The 21,168-nt window shown below is 37.9% G+C and overlaps 1 protein-coding gene across 1 annotated transcript in view; it reads right to left on the bottom strand.

Moving 5' to 3' along the window:
• Positions 1-21,168, bottom strand: part of Myo1d (myosin ID) — a 303,418-nt gene that overhangs the window by 199,341 nt on the left and 82,909 nt on the right. The window contains exons 2-8 of the mRNA XM_070027221.1: positions 13,004-13,212; positions 10,943-11,036; positions 10,103-10,268; positions 8,169-8,222; positions 6,250-6,345; positions 1,456-1,572; positions 594-797 (exon numbers count right to left, since the gene is read on the bottom strand). Coding sequence (XP_069883322.1) covers positions 594-797; positions 1,456-1,572; positions 6,250-6,345; positions 8,169-8,222; positions 10,103-10,268; positions 10,943-11,036; positions 13,004-13,212 — 940 coding nt within the window. The remainder of the gene's footprint in view (positions 1-593; positions 798-1,455; positions 1,573-6,249; positions 6,346-8,168; positions 8,223-10,102; positions 10,269-10,942; positions 11,037-13,003; positions 13,213-21,168) is intronic.

The following is a 21,168-nucleotide window of genomic DNA, read 5'->3' as shown; positions in this document are numbered from 1 at the left end:
GGCATATGCAGCAGCCCTGTGGATAGAAAGAGAAAGGGATAAAGAACTTGTGAGTCCCGAGGAAAGATAAATGTATTAGAATGAACAAAGGTGGCTGAAAATAGTATGAAGTGAAACAGGAGAGATGGGTTGGAGCAAACCACGCTAAGGTAATATCCTTAATTCTCTCATGCTCACAGTTGTTCTCATTTGCTGTTCTTGCAATGATGATCACATATGGGGAATCACTGTGACGGCCAGAAAGTCTCACCATTTCTTTTTTTATTTTTGGAGGTACTGAGGACTGAACTCAGGCCCTTTATTACCAGGCAAGTACTCTACCACCTGAGCCATGCTCAATCCTTTTTAAATCTTTTTCAGACAGGATCTCATACTTTTGCCTAGAATTGGCCTTAGACCTTCATTCTTCTGTCTTCCCAGTAGCTGTGATTACAGGGAAGTGCATCACAGCTAGCTTGTTTTTGAGTGCACTACCACACCCAGCTCACCATGGTGACAGCCTTAGCTTGCTGTCAACTGAATACATCCTCACAAGAATTCCTTCATGCAGCTGAGAGAAACAAGGGCCACACAAGATGCAAATTCAGTCTCACCTTAGCAAAGGCATCTCTGCCGTAGCTGGCTTCTTGCTCCGTGTGCTGCTTGTCGATGATGTCACGGCCTGTAGCCACAGTCCGGTAAAGAAGGGCTTTCTCAACCATGTCTGTTTTAGTAGATAGCAATTCTGCTATTATCGATACAACCTTGCCATTCTCAATAAGGGGCGTGTCACCATCTACCATAAATTTTAAATTTCCCTGTATCAAATAGGAAAAAAATAGCACACATCATTTCCAATGAGGTTCTGAAATATTATGTCAGAGTTATATCTATCAATTAAGATAGAATTCAAATGACTTTATACCTATCTTCCTAGTGTATGTACATACCTTCCTATCTTTCACCTATCTTTCCTGTATGTACATACATGAAAACCTGGCACTTCAACTAGTCTTTTCTTTTTCTTCAGGCAAAACCTTCTCATTTCAATGTACATTTCTGAGAAAGGTTCTATATTTTAAATGCCATCAAACCAATGAATTTTTTGCCCTGCAGGTCTGTATTGCTAGCTCCATGATGAGCTGAGTGCCTCTGAGGCCTCCATGCTACCTTGTGGGGCTTCTTTCTCAGTCTATGAGTCTAAATCCAGTTCTAATCATCTATGATTCGACATGAAATGCCATCAGAAATGTATGCAATTAATAATAATAGCATTGCTGAGTTCTCTCCTTGAAATTAACCAGTTCAAGGTTTGAAGATATCATAAAATAAAATGGTGCAGAGAACCACAGACTAAGTTCTTTAAAACATGAGCAAAATTTTTCCCAAAAAATTCCTTTTAAGATATGCAACAAAGAAGTAAAACCTCCCTGTCTGCACAGGGAGACAATCTATCCTTGTGGTGTTCATGCTCACCAAGTGAAGAATAGCAGCCAGAATTTTATACACAGTTTGAATCTCTTCAGGTTTGAAGCCAATTACTTTCATGGCATCAGCTACTACTTTGAACTCTGCAGCATCATTGATAGAAGACTAGAAATAAAAATGAAAAACTTGAGTAAAATGCATTTCACATGAACATTACAATACAACAATTATTAAACTCCAAGGTATTGATGCTTTTGTAGTAAATCCTTTAAGGTATTATGAACATTCAGTATTTTAATTGTACATGGGGGAAAAACTAGCCCTTCGGGATTAGAGGCAAGGCTCAGGTTGTAGAGCACCAACCAAAGAGCAAAATAATCAGATACCAAGTTTGAGACCAAAAAAAAAAAAAGAGAGAGAGAGAGAGAAAATTATAGATGGTTCCTATATGTTAAGACTAATTAAACTATATAACACAATACAGTTAAAATACTTGCATGGGAAGATGATTGTGTTTCAATGCAAGAAAAGCAAATGTTATCAGAATTTATTCTATGATTTCATTTACAAATGTATACATAAGTTGCTAAGTATGGTACTACATGCCTATAACCCCATTACTTGGAAGGGAGAGAGAGGAGTAGTACAAGTTTGAGGCCAACTTTGGCTATAAGTATATCCTTGTCTCAAAAAAAGTGTGTGTGTGTGTGTGTGTTTGTGTGTGTGTGTGTGTGTGTATAAACAAACTATTATTATTTCTGGATGGTAAGATTTTCTTTTAGCTCAACTTAAGTTTAGGATTGGCTATGATTCTTTGTTTCTGTTAGAGAGAAAGTTTTTAAAAAAAGATAAATATGTTAGAAACAATAGCAAGAAAGAAAAAGATATTTGTGTCCCTATCTTGGGGTTTATTTCACTTAACATCATCTTATATGGTCATATGTACATAGCTTTTGACCTTTTCTACTTGTCCCAGACATATACTAGTTATTGCAAATAAGGGAAACCATGGGACCTATGTTTCTTTGGGCTTGGCTTACTTCACTTAATATAATTTTTTCTAAGTCTTTCCATTTCCTAACAAATGGGGCGATGTCATTCTTTCTGATGGAGGCAAAGAATTCCTGTCTGTGTGTGTGTGTGTGTGTGTGTGTGTGTGTGTGTGTGTGTGTGTGTGTGTGTCTGTGTGTGTATACATACATACCATATTTTCTTGATCCATTCATCTACTGAGGGGCATTGGGTTGGTTCCATATCTTAGCTATGGTAAATAATGCTGCGATAAACATAGTTGTGCTGGTAGCCTTAGTATGGCCTTGTTTGTGATTGTTTGGGTAAATACCCAAAAGTGGGATTGTTGGGTCATAGGGGAGCTCTATGTGGAGTCTTTTGAGGAACTGCCATACTTCTTTCCAAAGTAGTTGAACAGTTTACACTCCCACCAACAATGCAGTAGGGTTCCTTTCTGGCCACATCCCCTCCAGCATCTGTTATTAGATTTCTTGATTATAGCCATTCTAACTAGGTGGAATCTCAATGTTCTTATTTGCATTTCTTTAATGGCTAGAGAAGTTGAGCATTTCTTCATGGGTCTATTGGCCATTCTTATTTCCACTTCAGTGAAATTTCTCTTTAAGTCTTTAGCTCACTTTTTTTATCGGGCAGTTGTTTCTTTGAGGATTTGTTGTTGGAGGATTTAATTTTTTGAGTTCCAGTCCCCCACTACGGTTATTAACCCCTGTTTTTACTGCATTTGATGTCGGTGTCCTGCATCTTGTATATACACTTCTCAAATTCGGGGAGGGGAAGGGAAAAAACAAAATGCTTAAAGAAGGATACAGTCTGACCCATTGTAACAATGAGATGTACAAGACACTATGTTGAAAATGAACTTTACATCTTTGGGGGAAGTGAGGGTAATTGTGGAGGTGGGAGGGAAGGGATGGTAGGGGAAAAACAAAGGAGGAGGCAACAATGCTTGATAGGAAATGTACTCATTACCTTGCTCATGTAACTGTAACTCCTCTGCACAGTATTTTTACAATAAAAAATGTACCAAAATTCCATTGTGTATATATACCACATTTTCTTGATTCATTCATCTACTGAGGGGCAACTGGGTTGGTTCCATATCTTAGCTATGGTAAATAATGCTGCAATAAACATAGTTGTGCTGGTAGCTTTAGTGTGGTCTTATTTGTAAACATTTAGGTAAATGCCCAAAAGTGGGATTGCTGGGTCATAGGGGAGCTCTATGTGGAATCTTTTGAGGAAACTCCATACTGCTTTCCAAAGTGGTTGAACAAGTTTACACTCCCACCAACAATGAAGTAAGGTTCCCTCTGTCCACATCCCCTCCAGCATCTGTTGTTATTAGAGTTCTTGATTTTTGTCATTCTAACTGGGGTGAGGTGGTATCTCCATGTTGTTTTGATTGGCATTTCTTTTATGGCTAGGGAGGTTGAGCATTTCTTCATGTGTCTATTGGCCATCCTTCTTTCTTCTTCAGAGAAGTTTCTCTTTAAGTCTTTAGCCCACTTATTTATTGGGCAGTTGTTTCTTTGAGGATTGGTTGTTGGGGGATTTAATTTTTTGAGTTCCAAGTATATTTTAGATATACTTGTCTGTTGTATGGCTAGTGAAGATCTTCTCCTAATCCGTGGGCTTTCTATTGATCTTGCTAGCTATGTCCTTTGCCATGCAGAAGCTCTGCAACTTTGCCCCATTTGTTAGGCAATGGAAAGACTTGGAAAAAATTATATTAAGTGAGGTAAGCCAAGCCCAAAGAAACATAGGTCCCATGGTTTCCCTTATTTGCAATATCTAGTATATGTATGAGTCAAGCAGAAAAGGTCAGATAAGGTGATGTTAGGAAAATGAACCCTAAGATATGTATTTAAATGTTTTTTTTCTTTCATGCATTTGTTTCTAACGCATTTATAAGATTATTTCTTTGTTGCTTTGTATGTCCCTCCCCCACAGTATAACCCCTGCTTTCACTGTATTTGATGTCGGTATAATTTGTGGAGGGGAAGGGGAAAAACAAGTCCTTTAAATAAGGATACAGGTGGACCCGTTGCAACAATGAGAAGTACAAGTTGTCATGTTGAAAACGAACTTTACAACTTTGGTGGGGGGGGGGGAGGATTGGGTGGGGGGGGTGGGGGGGAGGCTGGGAAGGGATGGGAAGGGTAAACAAAGGAGGAGCTACAATGCTTGATAAGAAATGTACTCACTATCTTGCCCATGTAATTGTAACCCCTCTGTACAGTATTTTCACAAAAAAAAAAAGTACCAAAAAAAAAAAAAAAAAGGATGAATCAGAATGGAAAACTTCAACAAAAAGGGAACCTAGGCTAAATTTGTTAGAAAAAAGGCTAAATGTTTATATTTAATTTATGTGAGGATTCTATATGACCTGTCCAAAAGTAATTTGGCAAGAAAACAAGCTCATTGAAAAAGGACATTCTCAGGCAATGGCTTCTAAGTGTTGTTTCCCCAGTTTCTACATCTTTAAGTATCCCTGGAAATTCTCAGGAAGTTGGAATGCTGCCCTCTATTGTTTTGTTTTCAATTTATTTTCAGCCAAATATTTCTGCACTTAAATTACTGTAAAAGGCTAGTATATCTCAAATGCCAAATTAAAAAAAAATCACTTACAAAACCCACGTATCACTGATTTTTATGCCTAGCAATAAAAATATTGTGAAGCCAGTAATTAAAGTGTAATTGGCTAAATGAACAATTTTTTAAAAATTAAGAAATCTCTCCTACATCTTAGATGCTAGATTCCTTGTTTCTTTCATTTTTCAACCAAAAACAGCAACACTTTTTTTACTTTTTTCTTTGCCAGTCGTAGGGCTTTGAACTCCGGGCTTGGGCTCTGCCCTTGAGCACTGTCACTTGAGCCACAGTGCCATTTCCTTTTTTTTTTTTTTTCTAAATATTTTATTGGAGATAACAGTCTCACGAATTGTCCTGCCCTGCTGGCTTCAAACCTTGATCTTCAGATCTCAACCCTTAGTAGCTAGGATTACAGGAGTGAGACACTAGTGCTTGGCTAGCAATGCATTTTTATCATAAAAAAAGTTAAGAAATATAGAAAAGCCAAATACAAATATTCATAGTCTCACTCTCCTGAATAAACAATTTAAAATGTCCTCTACATCCTTTATCTCTTGTTCTATGAATTTATATGCTTTCTCTCCCCCAACATAGGATCAAAGTAATATAATTATTACTTTATTACCTACCACCAACAAACTGCTTCATTATTAGAATTAGTTGTAAAATGATTAGCAAAAAATTAATTGGAAACAAAAGGGCAAAAATGTGTCTGCATATGTAAATACAAGTATTCAAGGGAAATGGATAATTTGGAAAGCTAAATACATAGATATGTTCCAAGGATCACACAACTATTTTCAGGATAGATACATCCACATCAATACTGGGGAAAAAATAGTGAATGGAGAATCAAAATGCTTTTTAATTTTGCATTGTCTTACCAACTTGCCTTTGGCAAAAATCATATAAAATCTTAGGAGGCAGATTTCCTAGTCCTGCTAATATTTTTATAGTGTTAAAATAAATGGAATTAAAGGAAAAAGTCAAAGAAAACAATAAACATAGGAACATAACTTTTTAGATGGTAACAAAATATAGTAATTGATTAGCAAGTAAAGTGGTCAATTCACTGCTGTTCTGAATTCTCTGTTCCTGAGAATTTTTAAAAGTAGTGATTTTTTCCCCTCTAAGGGCAGCAGACTTGGCCAGATAGTTAATGTCCCTTCTGAATCTCTGCTTCTATGCCTAAGCAACCTCCAAGATACAAATCTTCACCTTTAGTTGAGCTCCAGCATGAATATAGTTGTAGGATGAAAGGGATTTCTGGAGATGTAGAGAACGCAGGGTCTGCTCTGAAGCTCCCTGGAGCAGCTGAAAAATATTTAATTAAAAATAAATGGGCAAAATACATACAAAACCAAAAAAATCAAGTATTAGAAGTCAGTAATAACCTAACTTTTATTCATTTTCTGGGTTTTATTCACTTAGTTTGTCCCATTTCATGTTTTAAAGAATCATGTATTGTTTTGATTTTTAGATTTTTTTCATTGTTGTTTTTAATCTGAAGATAAATGACAATATTATGTTATGCCACATGTAAACTGTCCTGAGGAAAATTACTTAAAATGTGTCAATGTATATAGAACTAGAATAGTTCTTGCTTTGAATATGGCAGCTGTAAGATAGGATCCCTTGCCCTGAGGTAGTCACTTGCTCATAACAGTGTCTAAGCTCTGCTTAGAATTTAGAAAAAGTCAGAATTTCCAGGGAAGTAAAAGGCACCAGTAGACAGTGATAGGTCGAGTCACATGTGCTGAAATAGCTTTCCCCATCAAGTGTATTCTTTAGGCAACTGAGAATGTTACAACTCGAGTGTTGGCTGACAATACATAACAATATCTTCATCCAAGTAGAAAAATCCTGGCAAAAGCTTTGAATTCTCAAAATAAACAACTTTTTTACATTTGATAGAAAAATAGTTGACCCAAACTCAATCAATCTATCTACCTTCCTTCCTTTTTTTTTTTTTTTTTTGTTGTTGTTGTTGTTGTTGGTACTAGGGTTTAAACTTGGCTTTGTGCTTGCCTGGCTTACTCATTTAGCTGTCATGCTACCACTTGAACCACGCCTCCAACCTAATTTTTTGTTGGCTAATTTGGAGACTAAGTTGAAATTTTCTGGTTGGGCTGGCTTTGAACTTTGATCTCCAGATCTGAGCTTCCTAAGTGACTAGGATTATAGGCATGAGCCACCAGTGTGCAACTTGTTACTGTTTTCAATTGTATTGTCGCTGTTAGTCACCTTCAGAGATAGTTTATACGTGGAAATGGTCTTCAATTTATAGTTTTACTTCTTAAAAATCCAATATAATATCATTTAATTTGACTGCCCAATTTATTTATTATCCTTAGTTTATATTACTTTGGGCTTTAAAATTATAATAATATATCATACTTGTTCTCTGAGGGCAGACTTTCCAAAAGGAGGGATACTTTAAAGATTTTTATGATATTTAAAAGATTATTATTTTTTTTAGATAGGATATCAGTACATAGCCAAGGCTGGCCTGGAACTTGCTATGTAGCCCAGGCTGGCCTCCAACTAGCCTCCTAAATATTATGCCTAGCACTAAAGCAAAGGTCTTTGTTTTAGGAATCTTAATAGCATTCCCAATATGTATTCATTTTTCCCCCTTAAGCTCTGATGTGATATAGAAGACTATTCTTCCTTGAATTCATAAATCCTAGGTTTCTTTCCAAGTAACTCTGTTGTTGTATAGTATTTAAGAACAAAGTAAACTGAATTTATAAGCTCATTCTTGAAACTCCCAAATATAGGAACAATAGCTTCAATTCAAAAGAAAAGAAAATTAATTTAACACAATTAGAATGTACCATATCAAAAGCTTTCCTGATCACTAAACCATTATACATGTTGCAAAGGTATGTGGGTGTTTGCTTGGCTCTCCCACCTGCCAGCTCTCATAAGAGCTGTTAATCCTATCTTTTCAGAAGGAGGTGGGGTAGAATTGTGTGTGTATATATATGCGTATGGTGTGTATGTATGCAAGTAATAAATTGTGAGGACAATGGACACAAAAGAGGCATAAGATAGGCAAGAGCAATATAGAGATATTCATTTTCTACACAGATGAATAAATGATCAGTTCTCATGTGTAACAGAGGACTACTAACCTGATAGAAAGAATGAAAGCTTCTTTCTCCAGGCTGTTGAACAATCACTCGAGACTAAGAAAAAAACACATTGAAATGGTTAACCTGAAAATGCAGCCATAAAATCAAACTTGGTGTCTATGGTGGATTTAAGCATCCTAAAGACCCTTGTAGATAAAAATATGCCCAAGACTAGGTTTCCCTAGTAATTCTTTTTTAGTGCCTAATGCAGAGGTCCCTAAACTTTCTGAAGAATAAATATGAATATATAATATGCTATTTAACTTGGAGCCTAAAGATGGTGCTTGGTAAGGGACAGGGATTTGTGTGGAGAGAATAGAAAGGAATGCTAGGGAGGAACATTCTCAACATTCCCTTCTCCAGGATCAGCTGGCATTTCAAAGAGTAATGCCTTATATCCTGTAATAAAATCAGCTTAGCAAGATCAGTCCCTAGAGACTGCTGCCTTAGATGGTTCCAAAAAGATTGCTATTAGGAGAAGGCTCCAAATGTGTTTCATTCAAAGGAATCCTTTTGATTAAATATGTACATACAGTGAAGCCATGAAAAAGAAGCTGGTAATACTTGGCATTTCCTGTAATTTTTTAACTGATTCAGATAAACTGATTTCCTTAATTGTCTGACCTCAATATAACAAAAATAGAGATTATACTACCATAAAAATTCACTATGGAATAACTGGAATAGGAAACCTTTTACTGGGAAGGCATGGGAGCTAAGATGAGAGCATAGTTCAGCTGGAGAGGGCTTTGTGAACCATAGCTGAACCATGAAACTTGGGAGAAATAATGTCATATGCTTTCTGCAAGCAGGCCTAGTGTTAATCAAGGTTAGGACACAGCCTCTCAAATTGTCCTAGTAGGAATCTTTTCACTGGAGTCATCTAGAAATGTGGCCTAGCATTAACCTAAGCAGATACAGATGTATTTACTAGTGAGGTGCCAGAGGCTCACATCTGTAATCCTTTCTATGTAGGAGGCTGAGATTTAAGAATCAAGATTTGGAACCAGCCTAGGCAGAGAAATCTGTGAGACTCAATTAACCAGCAAAAAGCTGAAAGTGGAAGTATGTCTCAAGTGATAGAATGCCAGCCATGGGTAAAAAAGCATGAGACCTTGGGTTCAAGCCCAGTAGCAAACATAAACTCAGTCAGTCAGGCAGACAGACTCTGTCTCTCTCTCTCTTCATTGACCAAATACAGAATGCTTTATAATTAGGATACTAGCTCACAAAATACATATACAATATTATAAAAAAGTGAACAAATAGAAATTAGAAAAAAAGAAAGTTAAAATTAAAGTTAAAATGGAATAGGGTAATATATATATAAGGTCTGAAGAGTTCTAGATTGTTTATTAGTTGAAGTTGGCTCACACACCCTTTCCCCCTACTCCTCAATCTGCATCTACAGAGTTCAAAATACCTTCCAACCAGATATAGTAAGTGGTTATAAGAAAAGGCAGAGGGAGGAAGAAACAGGAAGCAAATCTCAATAGAGAGAATGGGATTAAACACCATTTCAAAGCAATAAATGAAATTCAATAAATATAACCAATTATTTTAAATTTCTTTGGTGGTTTTAGAGCTTGAATTCAAAACCCTGTGATTGCTAAGCAATCACTTGAACCATTTGAACCATATCCCCAGCCTTTTTGCTTTGGTTTTATTAGATAAAGTCTCATGTTTATGCCAAGGCTGGTCAGGACCACAATCTGCTTATATATGCTTCCTCTGGAGCTGGGATGACAGGAATGTGCCACTACTCCCAGCTTCTATTGGTTGAGATGGGTGTCTCACCAATTTTTTTGTCTAGTCTGGTCTCAAACTTTGATTATCCTGATCTCTACCTCCAAAATATCTAGGATTACAGGTGTGAGAACTATATCTGGCTCAAGTCTTTTAAACATTACCCTCAGAAATTAAGCACATCTTACCTTCTCCAATAAGTAGTTATTGATATGTCCACCAATAGGGTCACCCTTAAAATCAAAGTTGATATCCATGTATTTTCCAAACCTGCTTGAATTATCATTACGATTGGTTTTGGCATTTCCAAAAGCTTCTAGCACACAGTTGGATTTGAGCAACATATTCTTCACTCTTTAACACAGATAAATATAAATCATTATAAAAAGTTAGGAGAGTATTTTTCTTCTTCAAAAAAAGCTGTACCACTTAAGAAAGTCAAGTTGCTTTGTAGCAATGTATTTTAAATCCTGTTCATTTATGACTAACATATTTAGTAAGCAAACATCATGTGCTAGGCACTATCCTTAAATGGGCGTCCAACACAGCACAGACTCATCTGGGAGCCCAGCATGGTGCAGCATGATATCCTTTTAGAAATGAACATGACCTGGTATTCCCAACACAGAACTTACCACCAGGGAGCTCTGGTGTTATATGGATGGGAGTACATTGCTGTGGTGCCTTTTAGAGCAACACTTCTCTCACAGCACCATCTTAAATCATAGAATCCTTGCTTGACAGCTTGAACAATAAGGCCTGCCAGTTCTCCTGAGCATACTTAAGGCAGTGGTTATAAACTAAAATGAGGCTATTTTCAGAGCATTTTTTAAAAAGTATTTTTTTCTATTAAAAAACAAATCTGGAGATAGAGTGATATAAATAAAATAAAAATAGGGAAAATATATACTATGAGAATCAAGGCAGTTTAATAATGGAAAATTTCCCAGTGCCAATCAGTATAGGCCAAGCTAGTAGAGAAAGTGAAGCTCCAGTCAAGAGTCTCTCCTAATGGACAATACACTTACCTTTCAACCTCTGCTCTCTGGCTGGGGTTGGTGATGGCCGCAATATACTGCATAATGTACTTACTGGCTTCTGTTTTACCAGCTCCACTTTCTCCTGAAGAGAAGAATTGTGCATAACTTATAATTTAAACTTACTTCTATTAGACTAATTTGAAATTCTGATGAAAGTTATTAAAAATCCCTTGTATTGCATTGCTTGATTTCTGTCCTGTAATTTTTGTCCTGTTGGTTCTGATATGAACACATTGAAAAAGAAAAGTGTGAAAGAAGTAAAATAATAAGCAGACTTGGTATAGAACCTGCATAGCAAACAAGAAAGTTCAAAACTTACTGCTGAAAAAAGAAAAAAAAAGGGAGAGAAGAAGAGAAAGGGAGAATAAACTAGTTTGATAGAAACTCTAATGAAAAGATATCCCTTATATACTGCTAAATGGAAAAACAGCTATGTAATAACAGGTATAATTCAGTGATTTTATGTTTATACTTATATATACATATATTGTGATATATACTTGAATATATAGAAGAAATGTATAAAAAGATAAATATTAAACAGCTGTCTTCCTGGAATGTTGTAAGGAGGAGACATTGCAGAGGAAAGGACTTTTTGCTTTTAGACTATACACTTGCATAACTAATCTTTCACCTTCTACAACCAGGCAGTAGTGGTTTTGTAATCTGTTTTAATACAATGTACTCTGGGGGTATTGTTCTTTAACAGTAAGTTAGTTAACTTTCTGGCCTTTAATATTCTTAAAGTAGAAAAATAACTATTCTACAAGCTACTCAAAAGTTGTTTTGATAACCAAAATAAACTAATCATAAAAGCATGTTTTTTGGGTTGGTCCTGGGGCTCTACCACTTGAGCTGTGCCACTTCTGGCTTTTTCTGAATAGTTTACTGGAGATAAGAGTCTTGCAGCTCCCTGGTGGTCTAGTGGTTAGGATTCGGCGGTCTTACCATTGCAGCCTGGGTTTGATTCCGGGTCAGGGAAGCCTTTCTTCTTGGGGCTGGGAAGGTGGCTCAGTGGTAGAATGCTTGCCTTGCATGCATGAGGCCCTGGGTTCAATTCTTTAGCACCACATAAGCAGAAAAAGCCAGAAGTGGTGCTGTGGCTCAAGTGGTAGAGCGCTAGCCTTGAGGTGAAGAGCTGAAGGACAGCGCCCAGGCCCAGAGTTCAGGCCCCATGATCAGAAAAAAATGAAAAAAAAAGAAAAAGAGTCTTGTAGACTTTCCTGCCTGGGCTGGTTTTGATAGGATCCTCAGATCTCAGCCTCCTGTATATTTAGGATTACAGGCATAAGCCACCAGCACCTAGCTCTTAAAATCATTTTTTTTTAAAGCATAAACCCATATTGCAAATTCAAGTATTATTAGTACCAAAAGAAATTTCCACATTCAAGAGAGGCCAGCTTGGACCAGTGGAAGATACTTTGCTTGTCCGCTTCACAACTGAGAATTCTAACAACTTAGCTTTACATGAGTAGCTTGGCTCCAATTTTACACACAAAGGGCTGTAAGTCATCTCTGCTCATCACTGGACCTTAAACCTCAGACCTGAGCTCAAAAGCCTATTTCTGGCTCCAATGCTTCTGCATTTGCTTCAGCACCAACCCCCAAGAACTAAGCTAACATAGTTCATTCTTCACATCCAGGATCTGAGTGTTTCATTTTCCTGGTTTCATTCTGTTATTGTGGAAAGACTGTTGTTTTACCTGGTACTTGTAGTGTTTGAAATAGATAGGAACATATTCCATGCTAATTTAGTTTACAGATTGACCAGAAGGCATCCAAGTATATTTTTGAATGAGATGCAGTCTCATTAAGAGCTCCAGGATGGCTCTGGGATTCAATCTTCCTTCTTTTGCTTCCAGAACCAAGACTAGAGGATGATCGAGAAATTTTAAGAATAATTTGGTGTTTCACGTTCATTTTTTTGTCCCTAAAAATTGGTAGGTTTGGTAGGTTTTTAACTTTAAAAAATAATCAATCATGTATATCCTTAAGTAAAAAAATAAGTAAATGTTGACCTTGGACATACCAAGGACCCCCTCCAAATACCTGATATCATAATGCAGGTGTCTTTTGATCGCCTCTTCATAGCCTTGTAAGCAGCATCAGCAATAGCAAAAAGATGTGGAGGTCTCTCATACAGCTCACGACCTTTATACTGCTCAATTGTATCCCTCCCGTAGATGTTCAACAACTTGTAAGGATTCACAGAGACAACAACTTCTCCAATGAATGTATAGATACGTCCTTTTTCAAATCTGTACAGGGGCAAAAGAAAACAAAAACATAGCCTCGGTTATAGAAACACTGTCTTTTTTCTATGTCTTATTACCAAGAAAATTCAAATATCTAAGAAACAATTCCTAAACTGACATTTCCTGAGTTTACTTTTAGAGATGATGTTTCAGACTGTGCCCTTCAGATGGCATTTGCAAAAAAGACCAGTTGAGGTTATAAATCAGGGAAGAAAAAAAAGTAACTTTCTGGAGACTGGGAATTTCCTGTCTCCAAAATACAGAAAGGAAAGAAAAGGGGAAGGGGAAATAGTCAAAGAAAACCTCAGAGCTCTAGGAGGAAAGAAAATGAAGTCAGGTCTTAAAATTCACCTAGCCAGATTTTCAATTATTAAGAGGCTTGCTTGCAGACATTTATTTCTTCCCTGTCTTTAAATTTCACTAGAATGTCAGTAAATGAAAAAAAAATACAGTAAAACCCATAACAGAAGAAACAGCAGAGGAGACACTTATGGCACAAATCAATTTTTTTTAGTGACTTCCTAAAATCCCATAGTGTAGATATATCATGATGTATTCAGTGGCCCTTCTTCTGCCTGTTACTATGAATGATACTGCACAAAATGCTCTAGATGGTCTTTCAAATCAATACTTTTATTTCTGTGGGAAAAATTCTCAGGAATAGTATACCTCCAGAATGGTATATTTGTTTGCAAGGTATACATAATCCAAAGTATAAAAGCATATATAATCTGACCCTATCTTCCCCCATAAACAAAAGTTAAAAAGGTACCTGACATATATATTTGTGAATGTATCTATACAGACATTTAATAAATGTCTGTATGGAAAAATATGGAAGAATATGGAATAAAAATTATGGAAGAATAAATGTTACATTTTATGTATCCTTGTACATAAACAGTGGGGTAATATGAATGAATGGAGGAAAAGATGCAAGCAGGTGGGAAGAGGTCATAAGAGCAAAGAAAAAAAAAGAGTAAAAGCGGGGCTGGGAAGGTGGCTCAGTGGTAGAGTGCTTGCCTTGCATACCAGAGGCCCTGGGTTCGATTCCTCAGTACCACATAAGCAAAAAGAAAAAAAAAAGCTGGAAGTGGCGCTGTGGCTCAAGTGGTAGAGTGCCTTGAGCTGAAGAGCTGAGGGACAGCGCCCAGGCCCAGAGTTCAGGCCCCACGACCAGACCCCCCCCCCAAAAAAAGAGTAAAAGCTCCATGGTTGGAATTGTCTGTATAGATACGTAAATCTGCAAAGAAAAAATTTAAACATGAAACATAGCTGGGCATCTCTGGCTGATGTCTATAATCCTAGCTACTTAGGAGGTTGAGAAATGGAGGACTGAAGTTTAAAGAAAAGGTCCATGAAGCTAGGTAACTTGAGGGGATGGTGGGGTTGTGAGAAATGGGGGAGAATGACGGGAGGAGTGACACTGATCAAGATGTATTGAACTACAAACTGACATGCTGAATTGAAACCTCTTTGTACAAAGACTGTATATGTATATACATAATCACATATATATGCACAATTATATGTATTCACAAATATATATGTATATATGTCAGGTGACTATGAAGCCCTGAGTTCAAATGGCACCAGATAAAAACCTGAGAAAAACCTATACACATTTGCTTTTTAACCACAAATCATGCTTATAAACATATGTGAATCAGAGCTTGACTGTACACAAGTGGTAGCTACTCACACATTCCACTTGCTGAAGAGGAGCAGGTAGACAGATAATCATCCCTTAGTGTCTATGGGAGCCTGGATCAAGGACCTGCCTATCCCATCCATAAATACCAAAACTTGAAGATACTCAAATCCCTTACATAAATATTCATAAATATTCATGGTGTTTGCATAGAACCTAAAGTATATTCCTATATAGTCTAAATCATTTCTAGGTTACTTTAGTAGTAATACAAAGTAAATCCTATGCAAGTAGTTGTTATACTGCATTGTTTAGGGGATGATGGCAGTGAAAAGCTTCTATATATGTTCAATACAGATGCAATTCTTCCCTAAACATTTTCAATGCAGTTGGTTGAATCAGAGGGTACTGAATTCATAGATACACTTGCTGAATAAACGGAGAATTCCAATAGGCAAAATACTGGTCCTGAGACGGCCTATCTCTTAGCATTCTTCCTGTAAAGCCAATGACAGGAAAAATGAGCAAGCATTTGGAACCAAAAGGCAAGATACTATATTTTTTCCCTTTTCTTTTCTTTCTTTTTGTTGGTCATGGGGCTTGAAACTCATGGCCTAGGCACTATCCCTGAGCCTTTTTGTGCTCAAAGCTAGTGCTCTACCACTTTGAGTCACAGTGCCACTTCCGGTTTTCTGGTGGTTAACTGGAGATAAGAGTCTCATGGAGTTTCCTGTCAGGACTAGCTTTATAGACATGAACCACTGGCACTTGTTTTTTGTTTTGTTTTAATCAGGGCTTTAATTCACTGTCTGTGCACTGTTCCAAAATTTTTTTGTTCAAGATTAGCTCTTTATCACTTGAGCCCCAGTTCCACATTTGGCATTTTGCTGGTTAATTGGAGATAAGAGTCTCACAGACTTTCCAGCCCAGGCTGTCTTAGACTCTCCATCCTTAGATCTCAACCTTCTGAGTAGCTAGAGTTACATGCATGAGCCACTAGTGCCTAGCTGATTCTTAACTTCTTTTTTTTTTTGTTGGTCATGGGGCTTGGACTCTGGACCTGGGCCCTGTCCCTCAGCTCAAGGCAAGTACTCTACCACTTGAGGCACAGCATGACTTCTGGCTTTCTGGTGATTAATTAGAGGATAAGAGTCTCACAGACATTCTTGCCTGGGCTGGCTTTGAACCTTGATCCTCAGATCTCAGTCTCTGGAGTAGCTAGGATTAGAGGCATGAGCCACTGGTGCCCAGCTTGATCCTTAACTTCTTTTTTTTTGGGGGGGGGTGTCCGGTCATGGGGCCTGAACTCTGGGTCTGAGCGCTGTCCCTCAGTTCTTCAGCTCAAGGCTAGCGCTCTACCACTTGAGCCACAGCGCCACTTCCGGCTTTTTTCTTTTTGCTTATGTGGTGCTGAGTAATAGAACCCAGGGCCTCAGGCATGCAAAGCAAGTGCTCTATCACTGAGCCACCTTCCCAGCCCTCCTTAACTTCTTTTAAGCTAAGCATTGACAGCTATGATTAGGAATGGAAACAGATAGTTGAAGATAATGACAATGATAAATTTAAACCAAGATTTTTTTTATCATGTAGTTAGTATTTTTAAATAGATTTATTGGGCTGGGATGGTGGCTCAGTGGTAGAGCACTTGCCTCCCATGCGTGAGGCCCTAGGTTTGATTCCTCAGCACCACATAAGCAGAAAAAGCTGGAAATAGCACTGTGTCTCAAGTGGTAAAGCACTAGCCTTGAGCTGAAGAGCTGAGGGACAGTGCCCAGGTCCAGAGGTCAAGCCCCACAAAAAAAAAAAGAAAGAAAGAAAGAAAGAACTTTCCTTTAGCTGGGCATGGGTGGCTCACGCCTATAATCCTAGCTACTCAGGAGGCTGAGATCTGAGGATCGCAGTTCAAAGCCAGCCTGAGCAGGAAAGACCATGAGACTCCTATCTCCAATAAACCACCAGAAAACCAGAAGTGGCACTGTAGCTCAAGTGGTAGAGCACTAGCCTTGAGCTAAAGAGTTGAGGAACAGCACCCAGGCCCAGAGTTCAAGGCCCACGCTGACAAAAAACACAAAACAAAAACAAAAACAAGATTTATTGACCACTTTGAGGTTTCTTGTGAGTTTTTCCATTGGTTTTCTTGTTTATCTTCTCTACTGCCAGAACTTTTATGTGGTAGCTAAAAACACTGACTTTGGTCCTTTATATTTGGGTGCCTTTTTTGTACTTTACAAACTTGGTAGCAGTCAGAATTTGTGAATGGTTTTTTTTTTGTGTATGTGTGAACATACTGTACAGAGGGGTTACAATTACATGGGCAAGATAATGAATACATTTCTTATCAAGCATTGCAGCCCCCTCCTTTGTTTACCCTTCACATCCCTTCCCAGCCTCCTCCCTCCCCCCCCACCAAAGTTGTAAAGTTCATTTTCGACATGACAACTTGTACTTCTCATTGTTGCAACGGGTCCACCTGTATCTTTAAACGACTTGTTTTTCCCCTTCTCCACAAATTATACCGACATCAAATATAGTGAAAGCAGGGGTTATACTGTGGGGGAGGGACATACAAAGCAACAAAGAAATAATCTTATAAATGCGTTAGAAACAAATGCATGAAAGAAAAAAAAACATTTAAATACATATCTAAGGGTTCATTTTCCTAACATCACATTATCTAACCTTTTCTGCTTGACTCATACATATACTAGATATTGCAAATAAGGGAAACCATGGGATCTATGTTTCTGTGGGCTTGGCTTACTTCACTTAATATAATTTTTTCCAAGCCTTTCCATTTCCAACAAATGGGGCAATGTCATTCTTTCTGATGGAGGCATAGAATTCCATTGTGTATATATACCACATTTTCTTGATCCATTCATCTACTGAGGGGCATCTGGGTTGGTTCCATATCTTAGCTATGGTAAATAATGCTGCAATAAACATAGTTGTGCTGGTAGCTTTAGTGTGGTCTTGTTTGTAAACATTTGGGTAAATGCCCAAAAGTGGGATTGCTGGGTCATAGGGGAGCTCTATGTGGAGTCTTTTGATGAACCTCCATACTACTTTCCAAAGTGGTTGAACAAGTTTACACTCCCACCAACAATGAAGTAAGGTTCCCTTCTGTCCACATCCCCTCCAGCATCTGTTGTTATTAGAGTTCTTGATTTTTGCCATTCTAACTGGGGTGAGGTGGTATCTCCATGTTGTTTTGATTGGCATTTCTTTTATGGCTAGGGAGGTTGAGCATTTCTTCATGTGTCTATTGGTCATCCTTGTTTCTTCTTCAGAGAAGTTTCTCTTTAAGTCATTAGCCCACTTATTTATTGGGCAGTTGTTTCTTTGAGGATTGGTTGTTGGGGGATTTAATTTTTTGAGTTCCAAGTATATTTTCGATATGAGACCCTTGTCCACTGTATGGCTAGTAAAGATCTTCTCCCAATCTGTGGGCTTTCTATTGATCTTGCTAGCTATGTCTTTTGCCATGCAGAAGCTCTGCAACTTCATGCAATCCCATTTGTCCAACCTTTCTTTGATTTGTTGTTTTTCCGGGTCTCTATTAAGAAAATTTCAGCCTGCACCAAGGAGACCTAGGGTTTCTCCTATTCCATCCTGAATTGTTTTCAGAGTGTCTGCTTTGACTCCAAGGTCTTTGATCCATTTGGAGTTGATTCTGGTACAGGGTGATATATAAGGATCTAGCTTTAGTTTTCTACAAGTAGTTAACCAATTTTGCCAGCCCCATTTACTGAAGAGGCTGTCTTTCTTCCATTCTATTTTTTTTAGCTCCCTTATCGAAGATTAGATGGCTATAGGTCTGTAGGTTCATTTCTGGGTTTTCAATTCTGTGAATTTTTTTTTGTATGTTTGTTTGTTGGTTGTTTTTTTTTGTTGTTGTTGGCTTTTTTTTTTTTTTTTTTTTTTTTGGTCATGGGGCTTTAACTTGGCCTGGGCACTGTCTCTCAACTCTTCAGCTCAAGGTGAGTGCTAACCACTTGAGTCACAGCACCACTTCCTGTTTTCTGAGTGATTTATTGGAGATAAGAGTCTCACAGAGTTTCCTTCCCAGGCTGGCTTTGAACCACAATCCTCAGATATCAGCCTCTTGAGTAGCTAGGATTACAGGCATGAGCCACTGACGCCCAGCATTGTGAATGGTATTTAAATGAAATGGTAATAATTATACCTCTTTTTCCCTCTGGTATTGAGTGCCTTTTCTTTTTTTAAGGCAATTAATGGGTCTGGGAAGGTGGCTCAGTGGTAGAGAGCTTGCTAAGCATGCATGAGGCCCTGGGTTCAATTCCTCAGCACCACATAAGCAGAAAAAGTCAAAAGTGGCACTGTGGCTCAAGTGGTAGAGTGCTAGCCTTGAGCTGAAGAGTTGAGGGACAGCGCCCAGGCCCAGAGTTTAGGACCCATGACTGACAATAAAAGGCAATTAATTTTATATTATACATGAGGGCAATATTAGATGTTTTCATTAACATTGCTACCTGAACCACAGCAACCTTACACATGAGGAATGAATTCAATAATTTCAATGCAATTCCTTGCATTGTCAGTTCCAAGTCACCAGCAAGAAGGGCACACAACAGAAGTAATAAAACATAAGATCCGCCTCTCAAGTCTTTCTGGCTTAACCAATAAATCTGAATATGCTTAGAAGGTATCTCCAAGGAAAAGAAAGGAAGATTATTTGATTTTCAAAAACTAGCAAAACAGAAAGCAATAATGAAATGTAGCAACGGGATGTTAGGAAAAACTTGCTTCGTGAATATGTTACTCTGACTAAGAGATAGAACAAATCATGCATGAGTTAAAAATGTGGTCCTAAGATTTTAGGTTTGTTAGATAATGTACTTTTCACTGGGTAGTTTGTTTTTTTTTTTGGTTGGCTGTGGGGCTTGAACTCCGGGCTTGGGCGCTGTCCCTCAGCTCTTCAGCTCAAGGCAAGCGCCATGGGGCTTGAACTCCGGGCTTGGGTGCTGTCCCTCAGCTCTTCAGCTCAAGGCAAGCACTCTACTACTTGAGCCACAGCACCACTTCCGGTTTTTGAGTGGTTTGTTGGAGATAAGAGTCTCACGGACTTTCTTGCCTGGACTGGCTTTGAACTGTGATCCTGAGATCTCAGCCTCCTGAGTATCTAGGATTACAGGCGTGAGCCACTGGCGCTCTGCTAGGTAGTTCTTATAATCATTAACAAACCATTCTTTTCTGAAATTGTATTTTAGTTCAAGTAAAATATTGGTTATAAAAATATCTATATATCATATTCTCAAAATAGGATGAAATACATGCATAGATGCTAGGCATGGTGTTACATGATTATAATCCCAATAGATGGGAGGCTGAGGCATCAAGAGTTTGAGATCAGCCTTAGTTACATAGTGAGTTTGAGGCCAATCCAAGCAGGTTGGCCACTAACCTGTAATACATGGCAAGATCCTGCTTCAAAAAATAAAAACACAAGACATTCATAAAATCAGTAACATAAATAATGCTTATTAACATGAAGATAGTAAAAGAGGCTCACCAAAATACTGTATTAAATACAGTGCTTTGGCAAGTTCTAAAATGTGAGAAGCTCAGCTTGCCTCAGATTCTTTGCTGGTGATTAAATATGAAACTTTCCATTTAGGTTAGGTCACAAAATTACCACTAGATGGTGCCAATATACACTTTAACTCAAGACTCCAGCATGCTTTGGAAAGCCTTTGGTAGAAGTAAACAGGAAGAGAATGGAGTCACCTGCACGGTTTGCCTCAGGGAGAAACTGCAGTAATTATCCTAGAAGGTAAATGGAGTGATACCATCTCTTCCAAGAGAACAAGGAAGGTGTTTCTATGACCTGTGTGTGTAAATGTCTTATGAAAAACTTATGATTCATTCTTCAAATATTTATTCAATGTCTACTTTGTTCTGGACAATGAACCTAACTGGAACTTAAAAACAGGACAGAACAAGGAAGTATTGTAAAGAAGTAAAAACTATAGAGGATGATAGGGCAATAAAAGCACATACTACAGTGGCAAAGATTAACGCAACAAATCAGTTTGAGAAATCCTGAAGTCATGTACAAGCTCCACTGTAAGGTATATAGGTATATAAGAGGTGGCCTACAAGGTCCTCTTCACTTGACTTCTAAGAAGTAAACTACACTTCTACCTATCAAAGCCTCTTGAACCATTGCTCTCTGATTTGGACACTCTGGTTCTTCAGTAGATGAGCAGTTCATGATTCTCAAAAGTATCAACCTTCATGGTGTTGCCCTTGTTCTTCCTAGAACATCTTTTTTCTGGTCTCTTACG

This window comes from Dipodomys merriami, unplaced genomic scaffold (genome assembly GCF_024711535.1).
Source record: "Dipodomys merriami isolate MVZ:Mamm:240054 unplaced genomic scaffold, mDipMer1.0.p SCAF_19, whole genome shotgun sequence".
NCBI lineage: Eukaryota > Metazoa > Chordata > Mammalia > Rodentia > Heteromyidae > Dipodomys > Dipodomys merriami.
The sequence above is the reverse complement of the archived record's forward strand: the minus strand, read 5'-3'. Positions and strand labels throughout refer to the sequence as shown.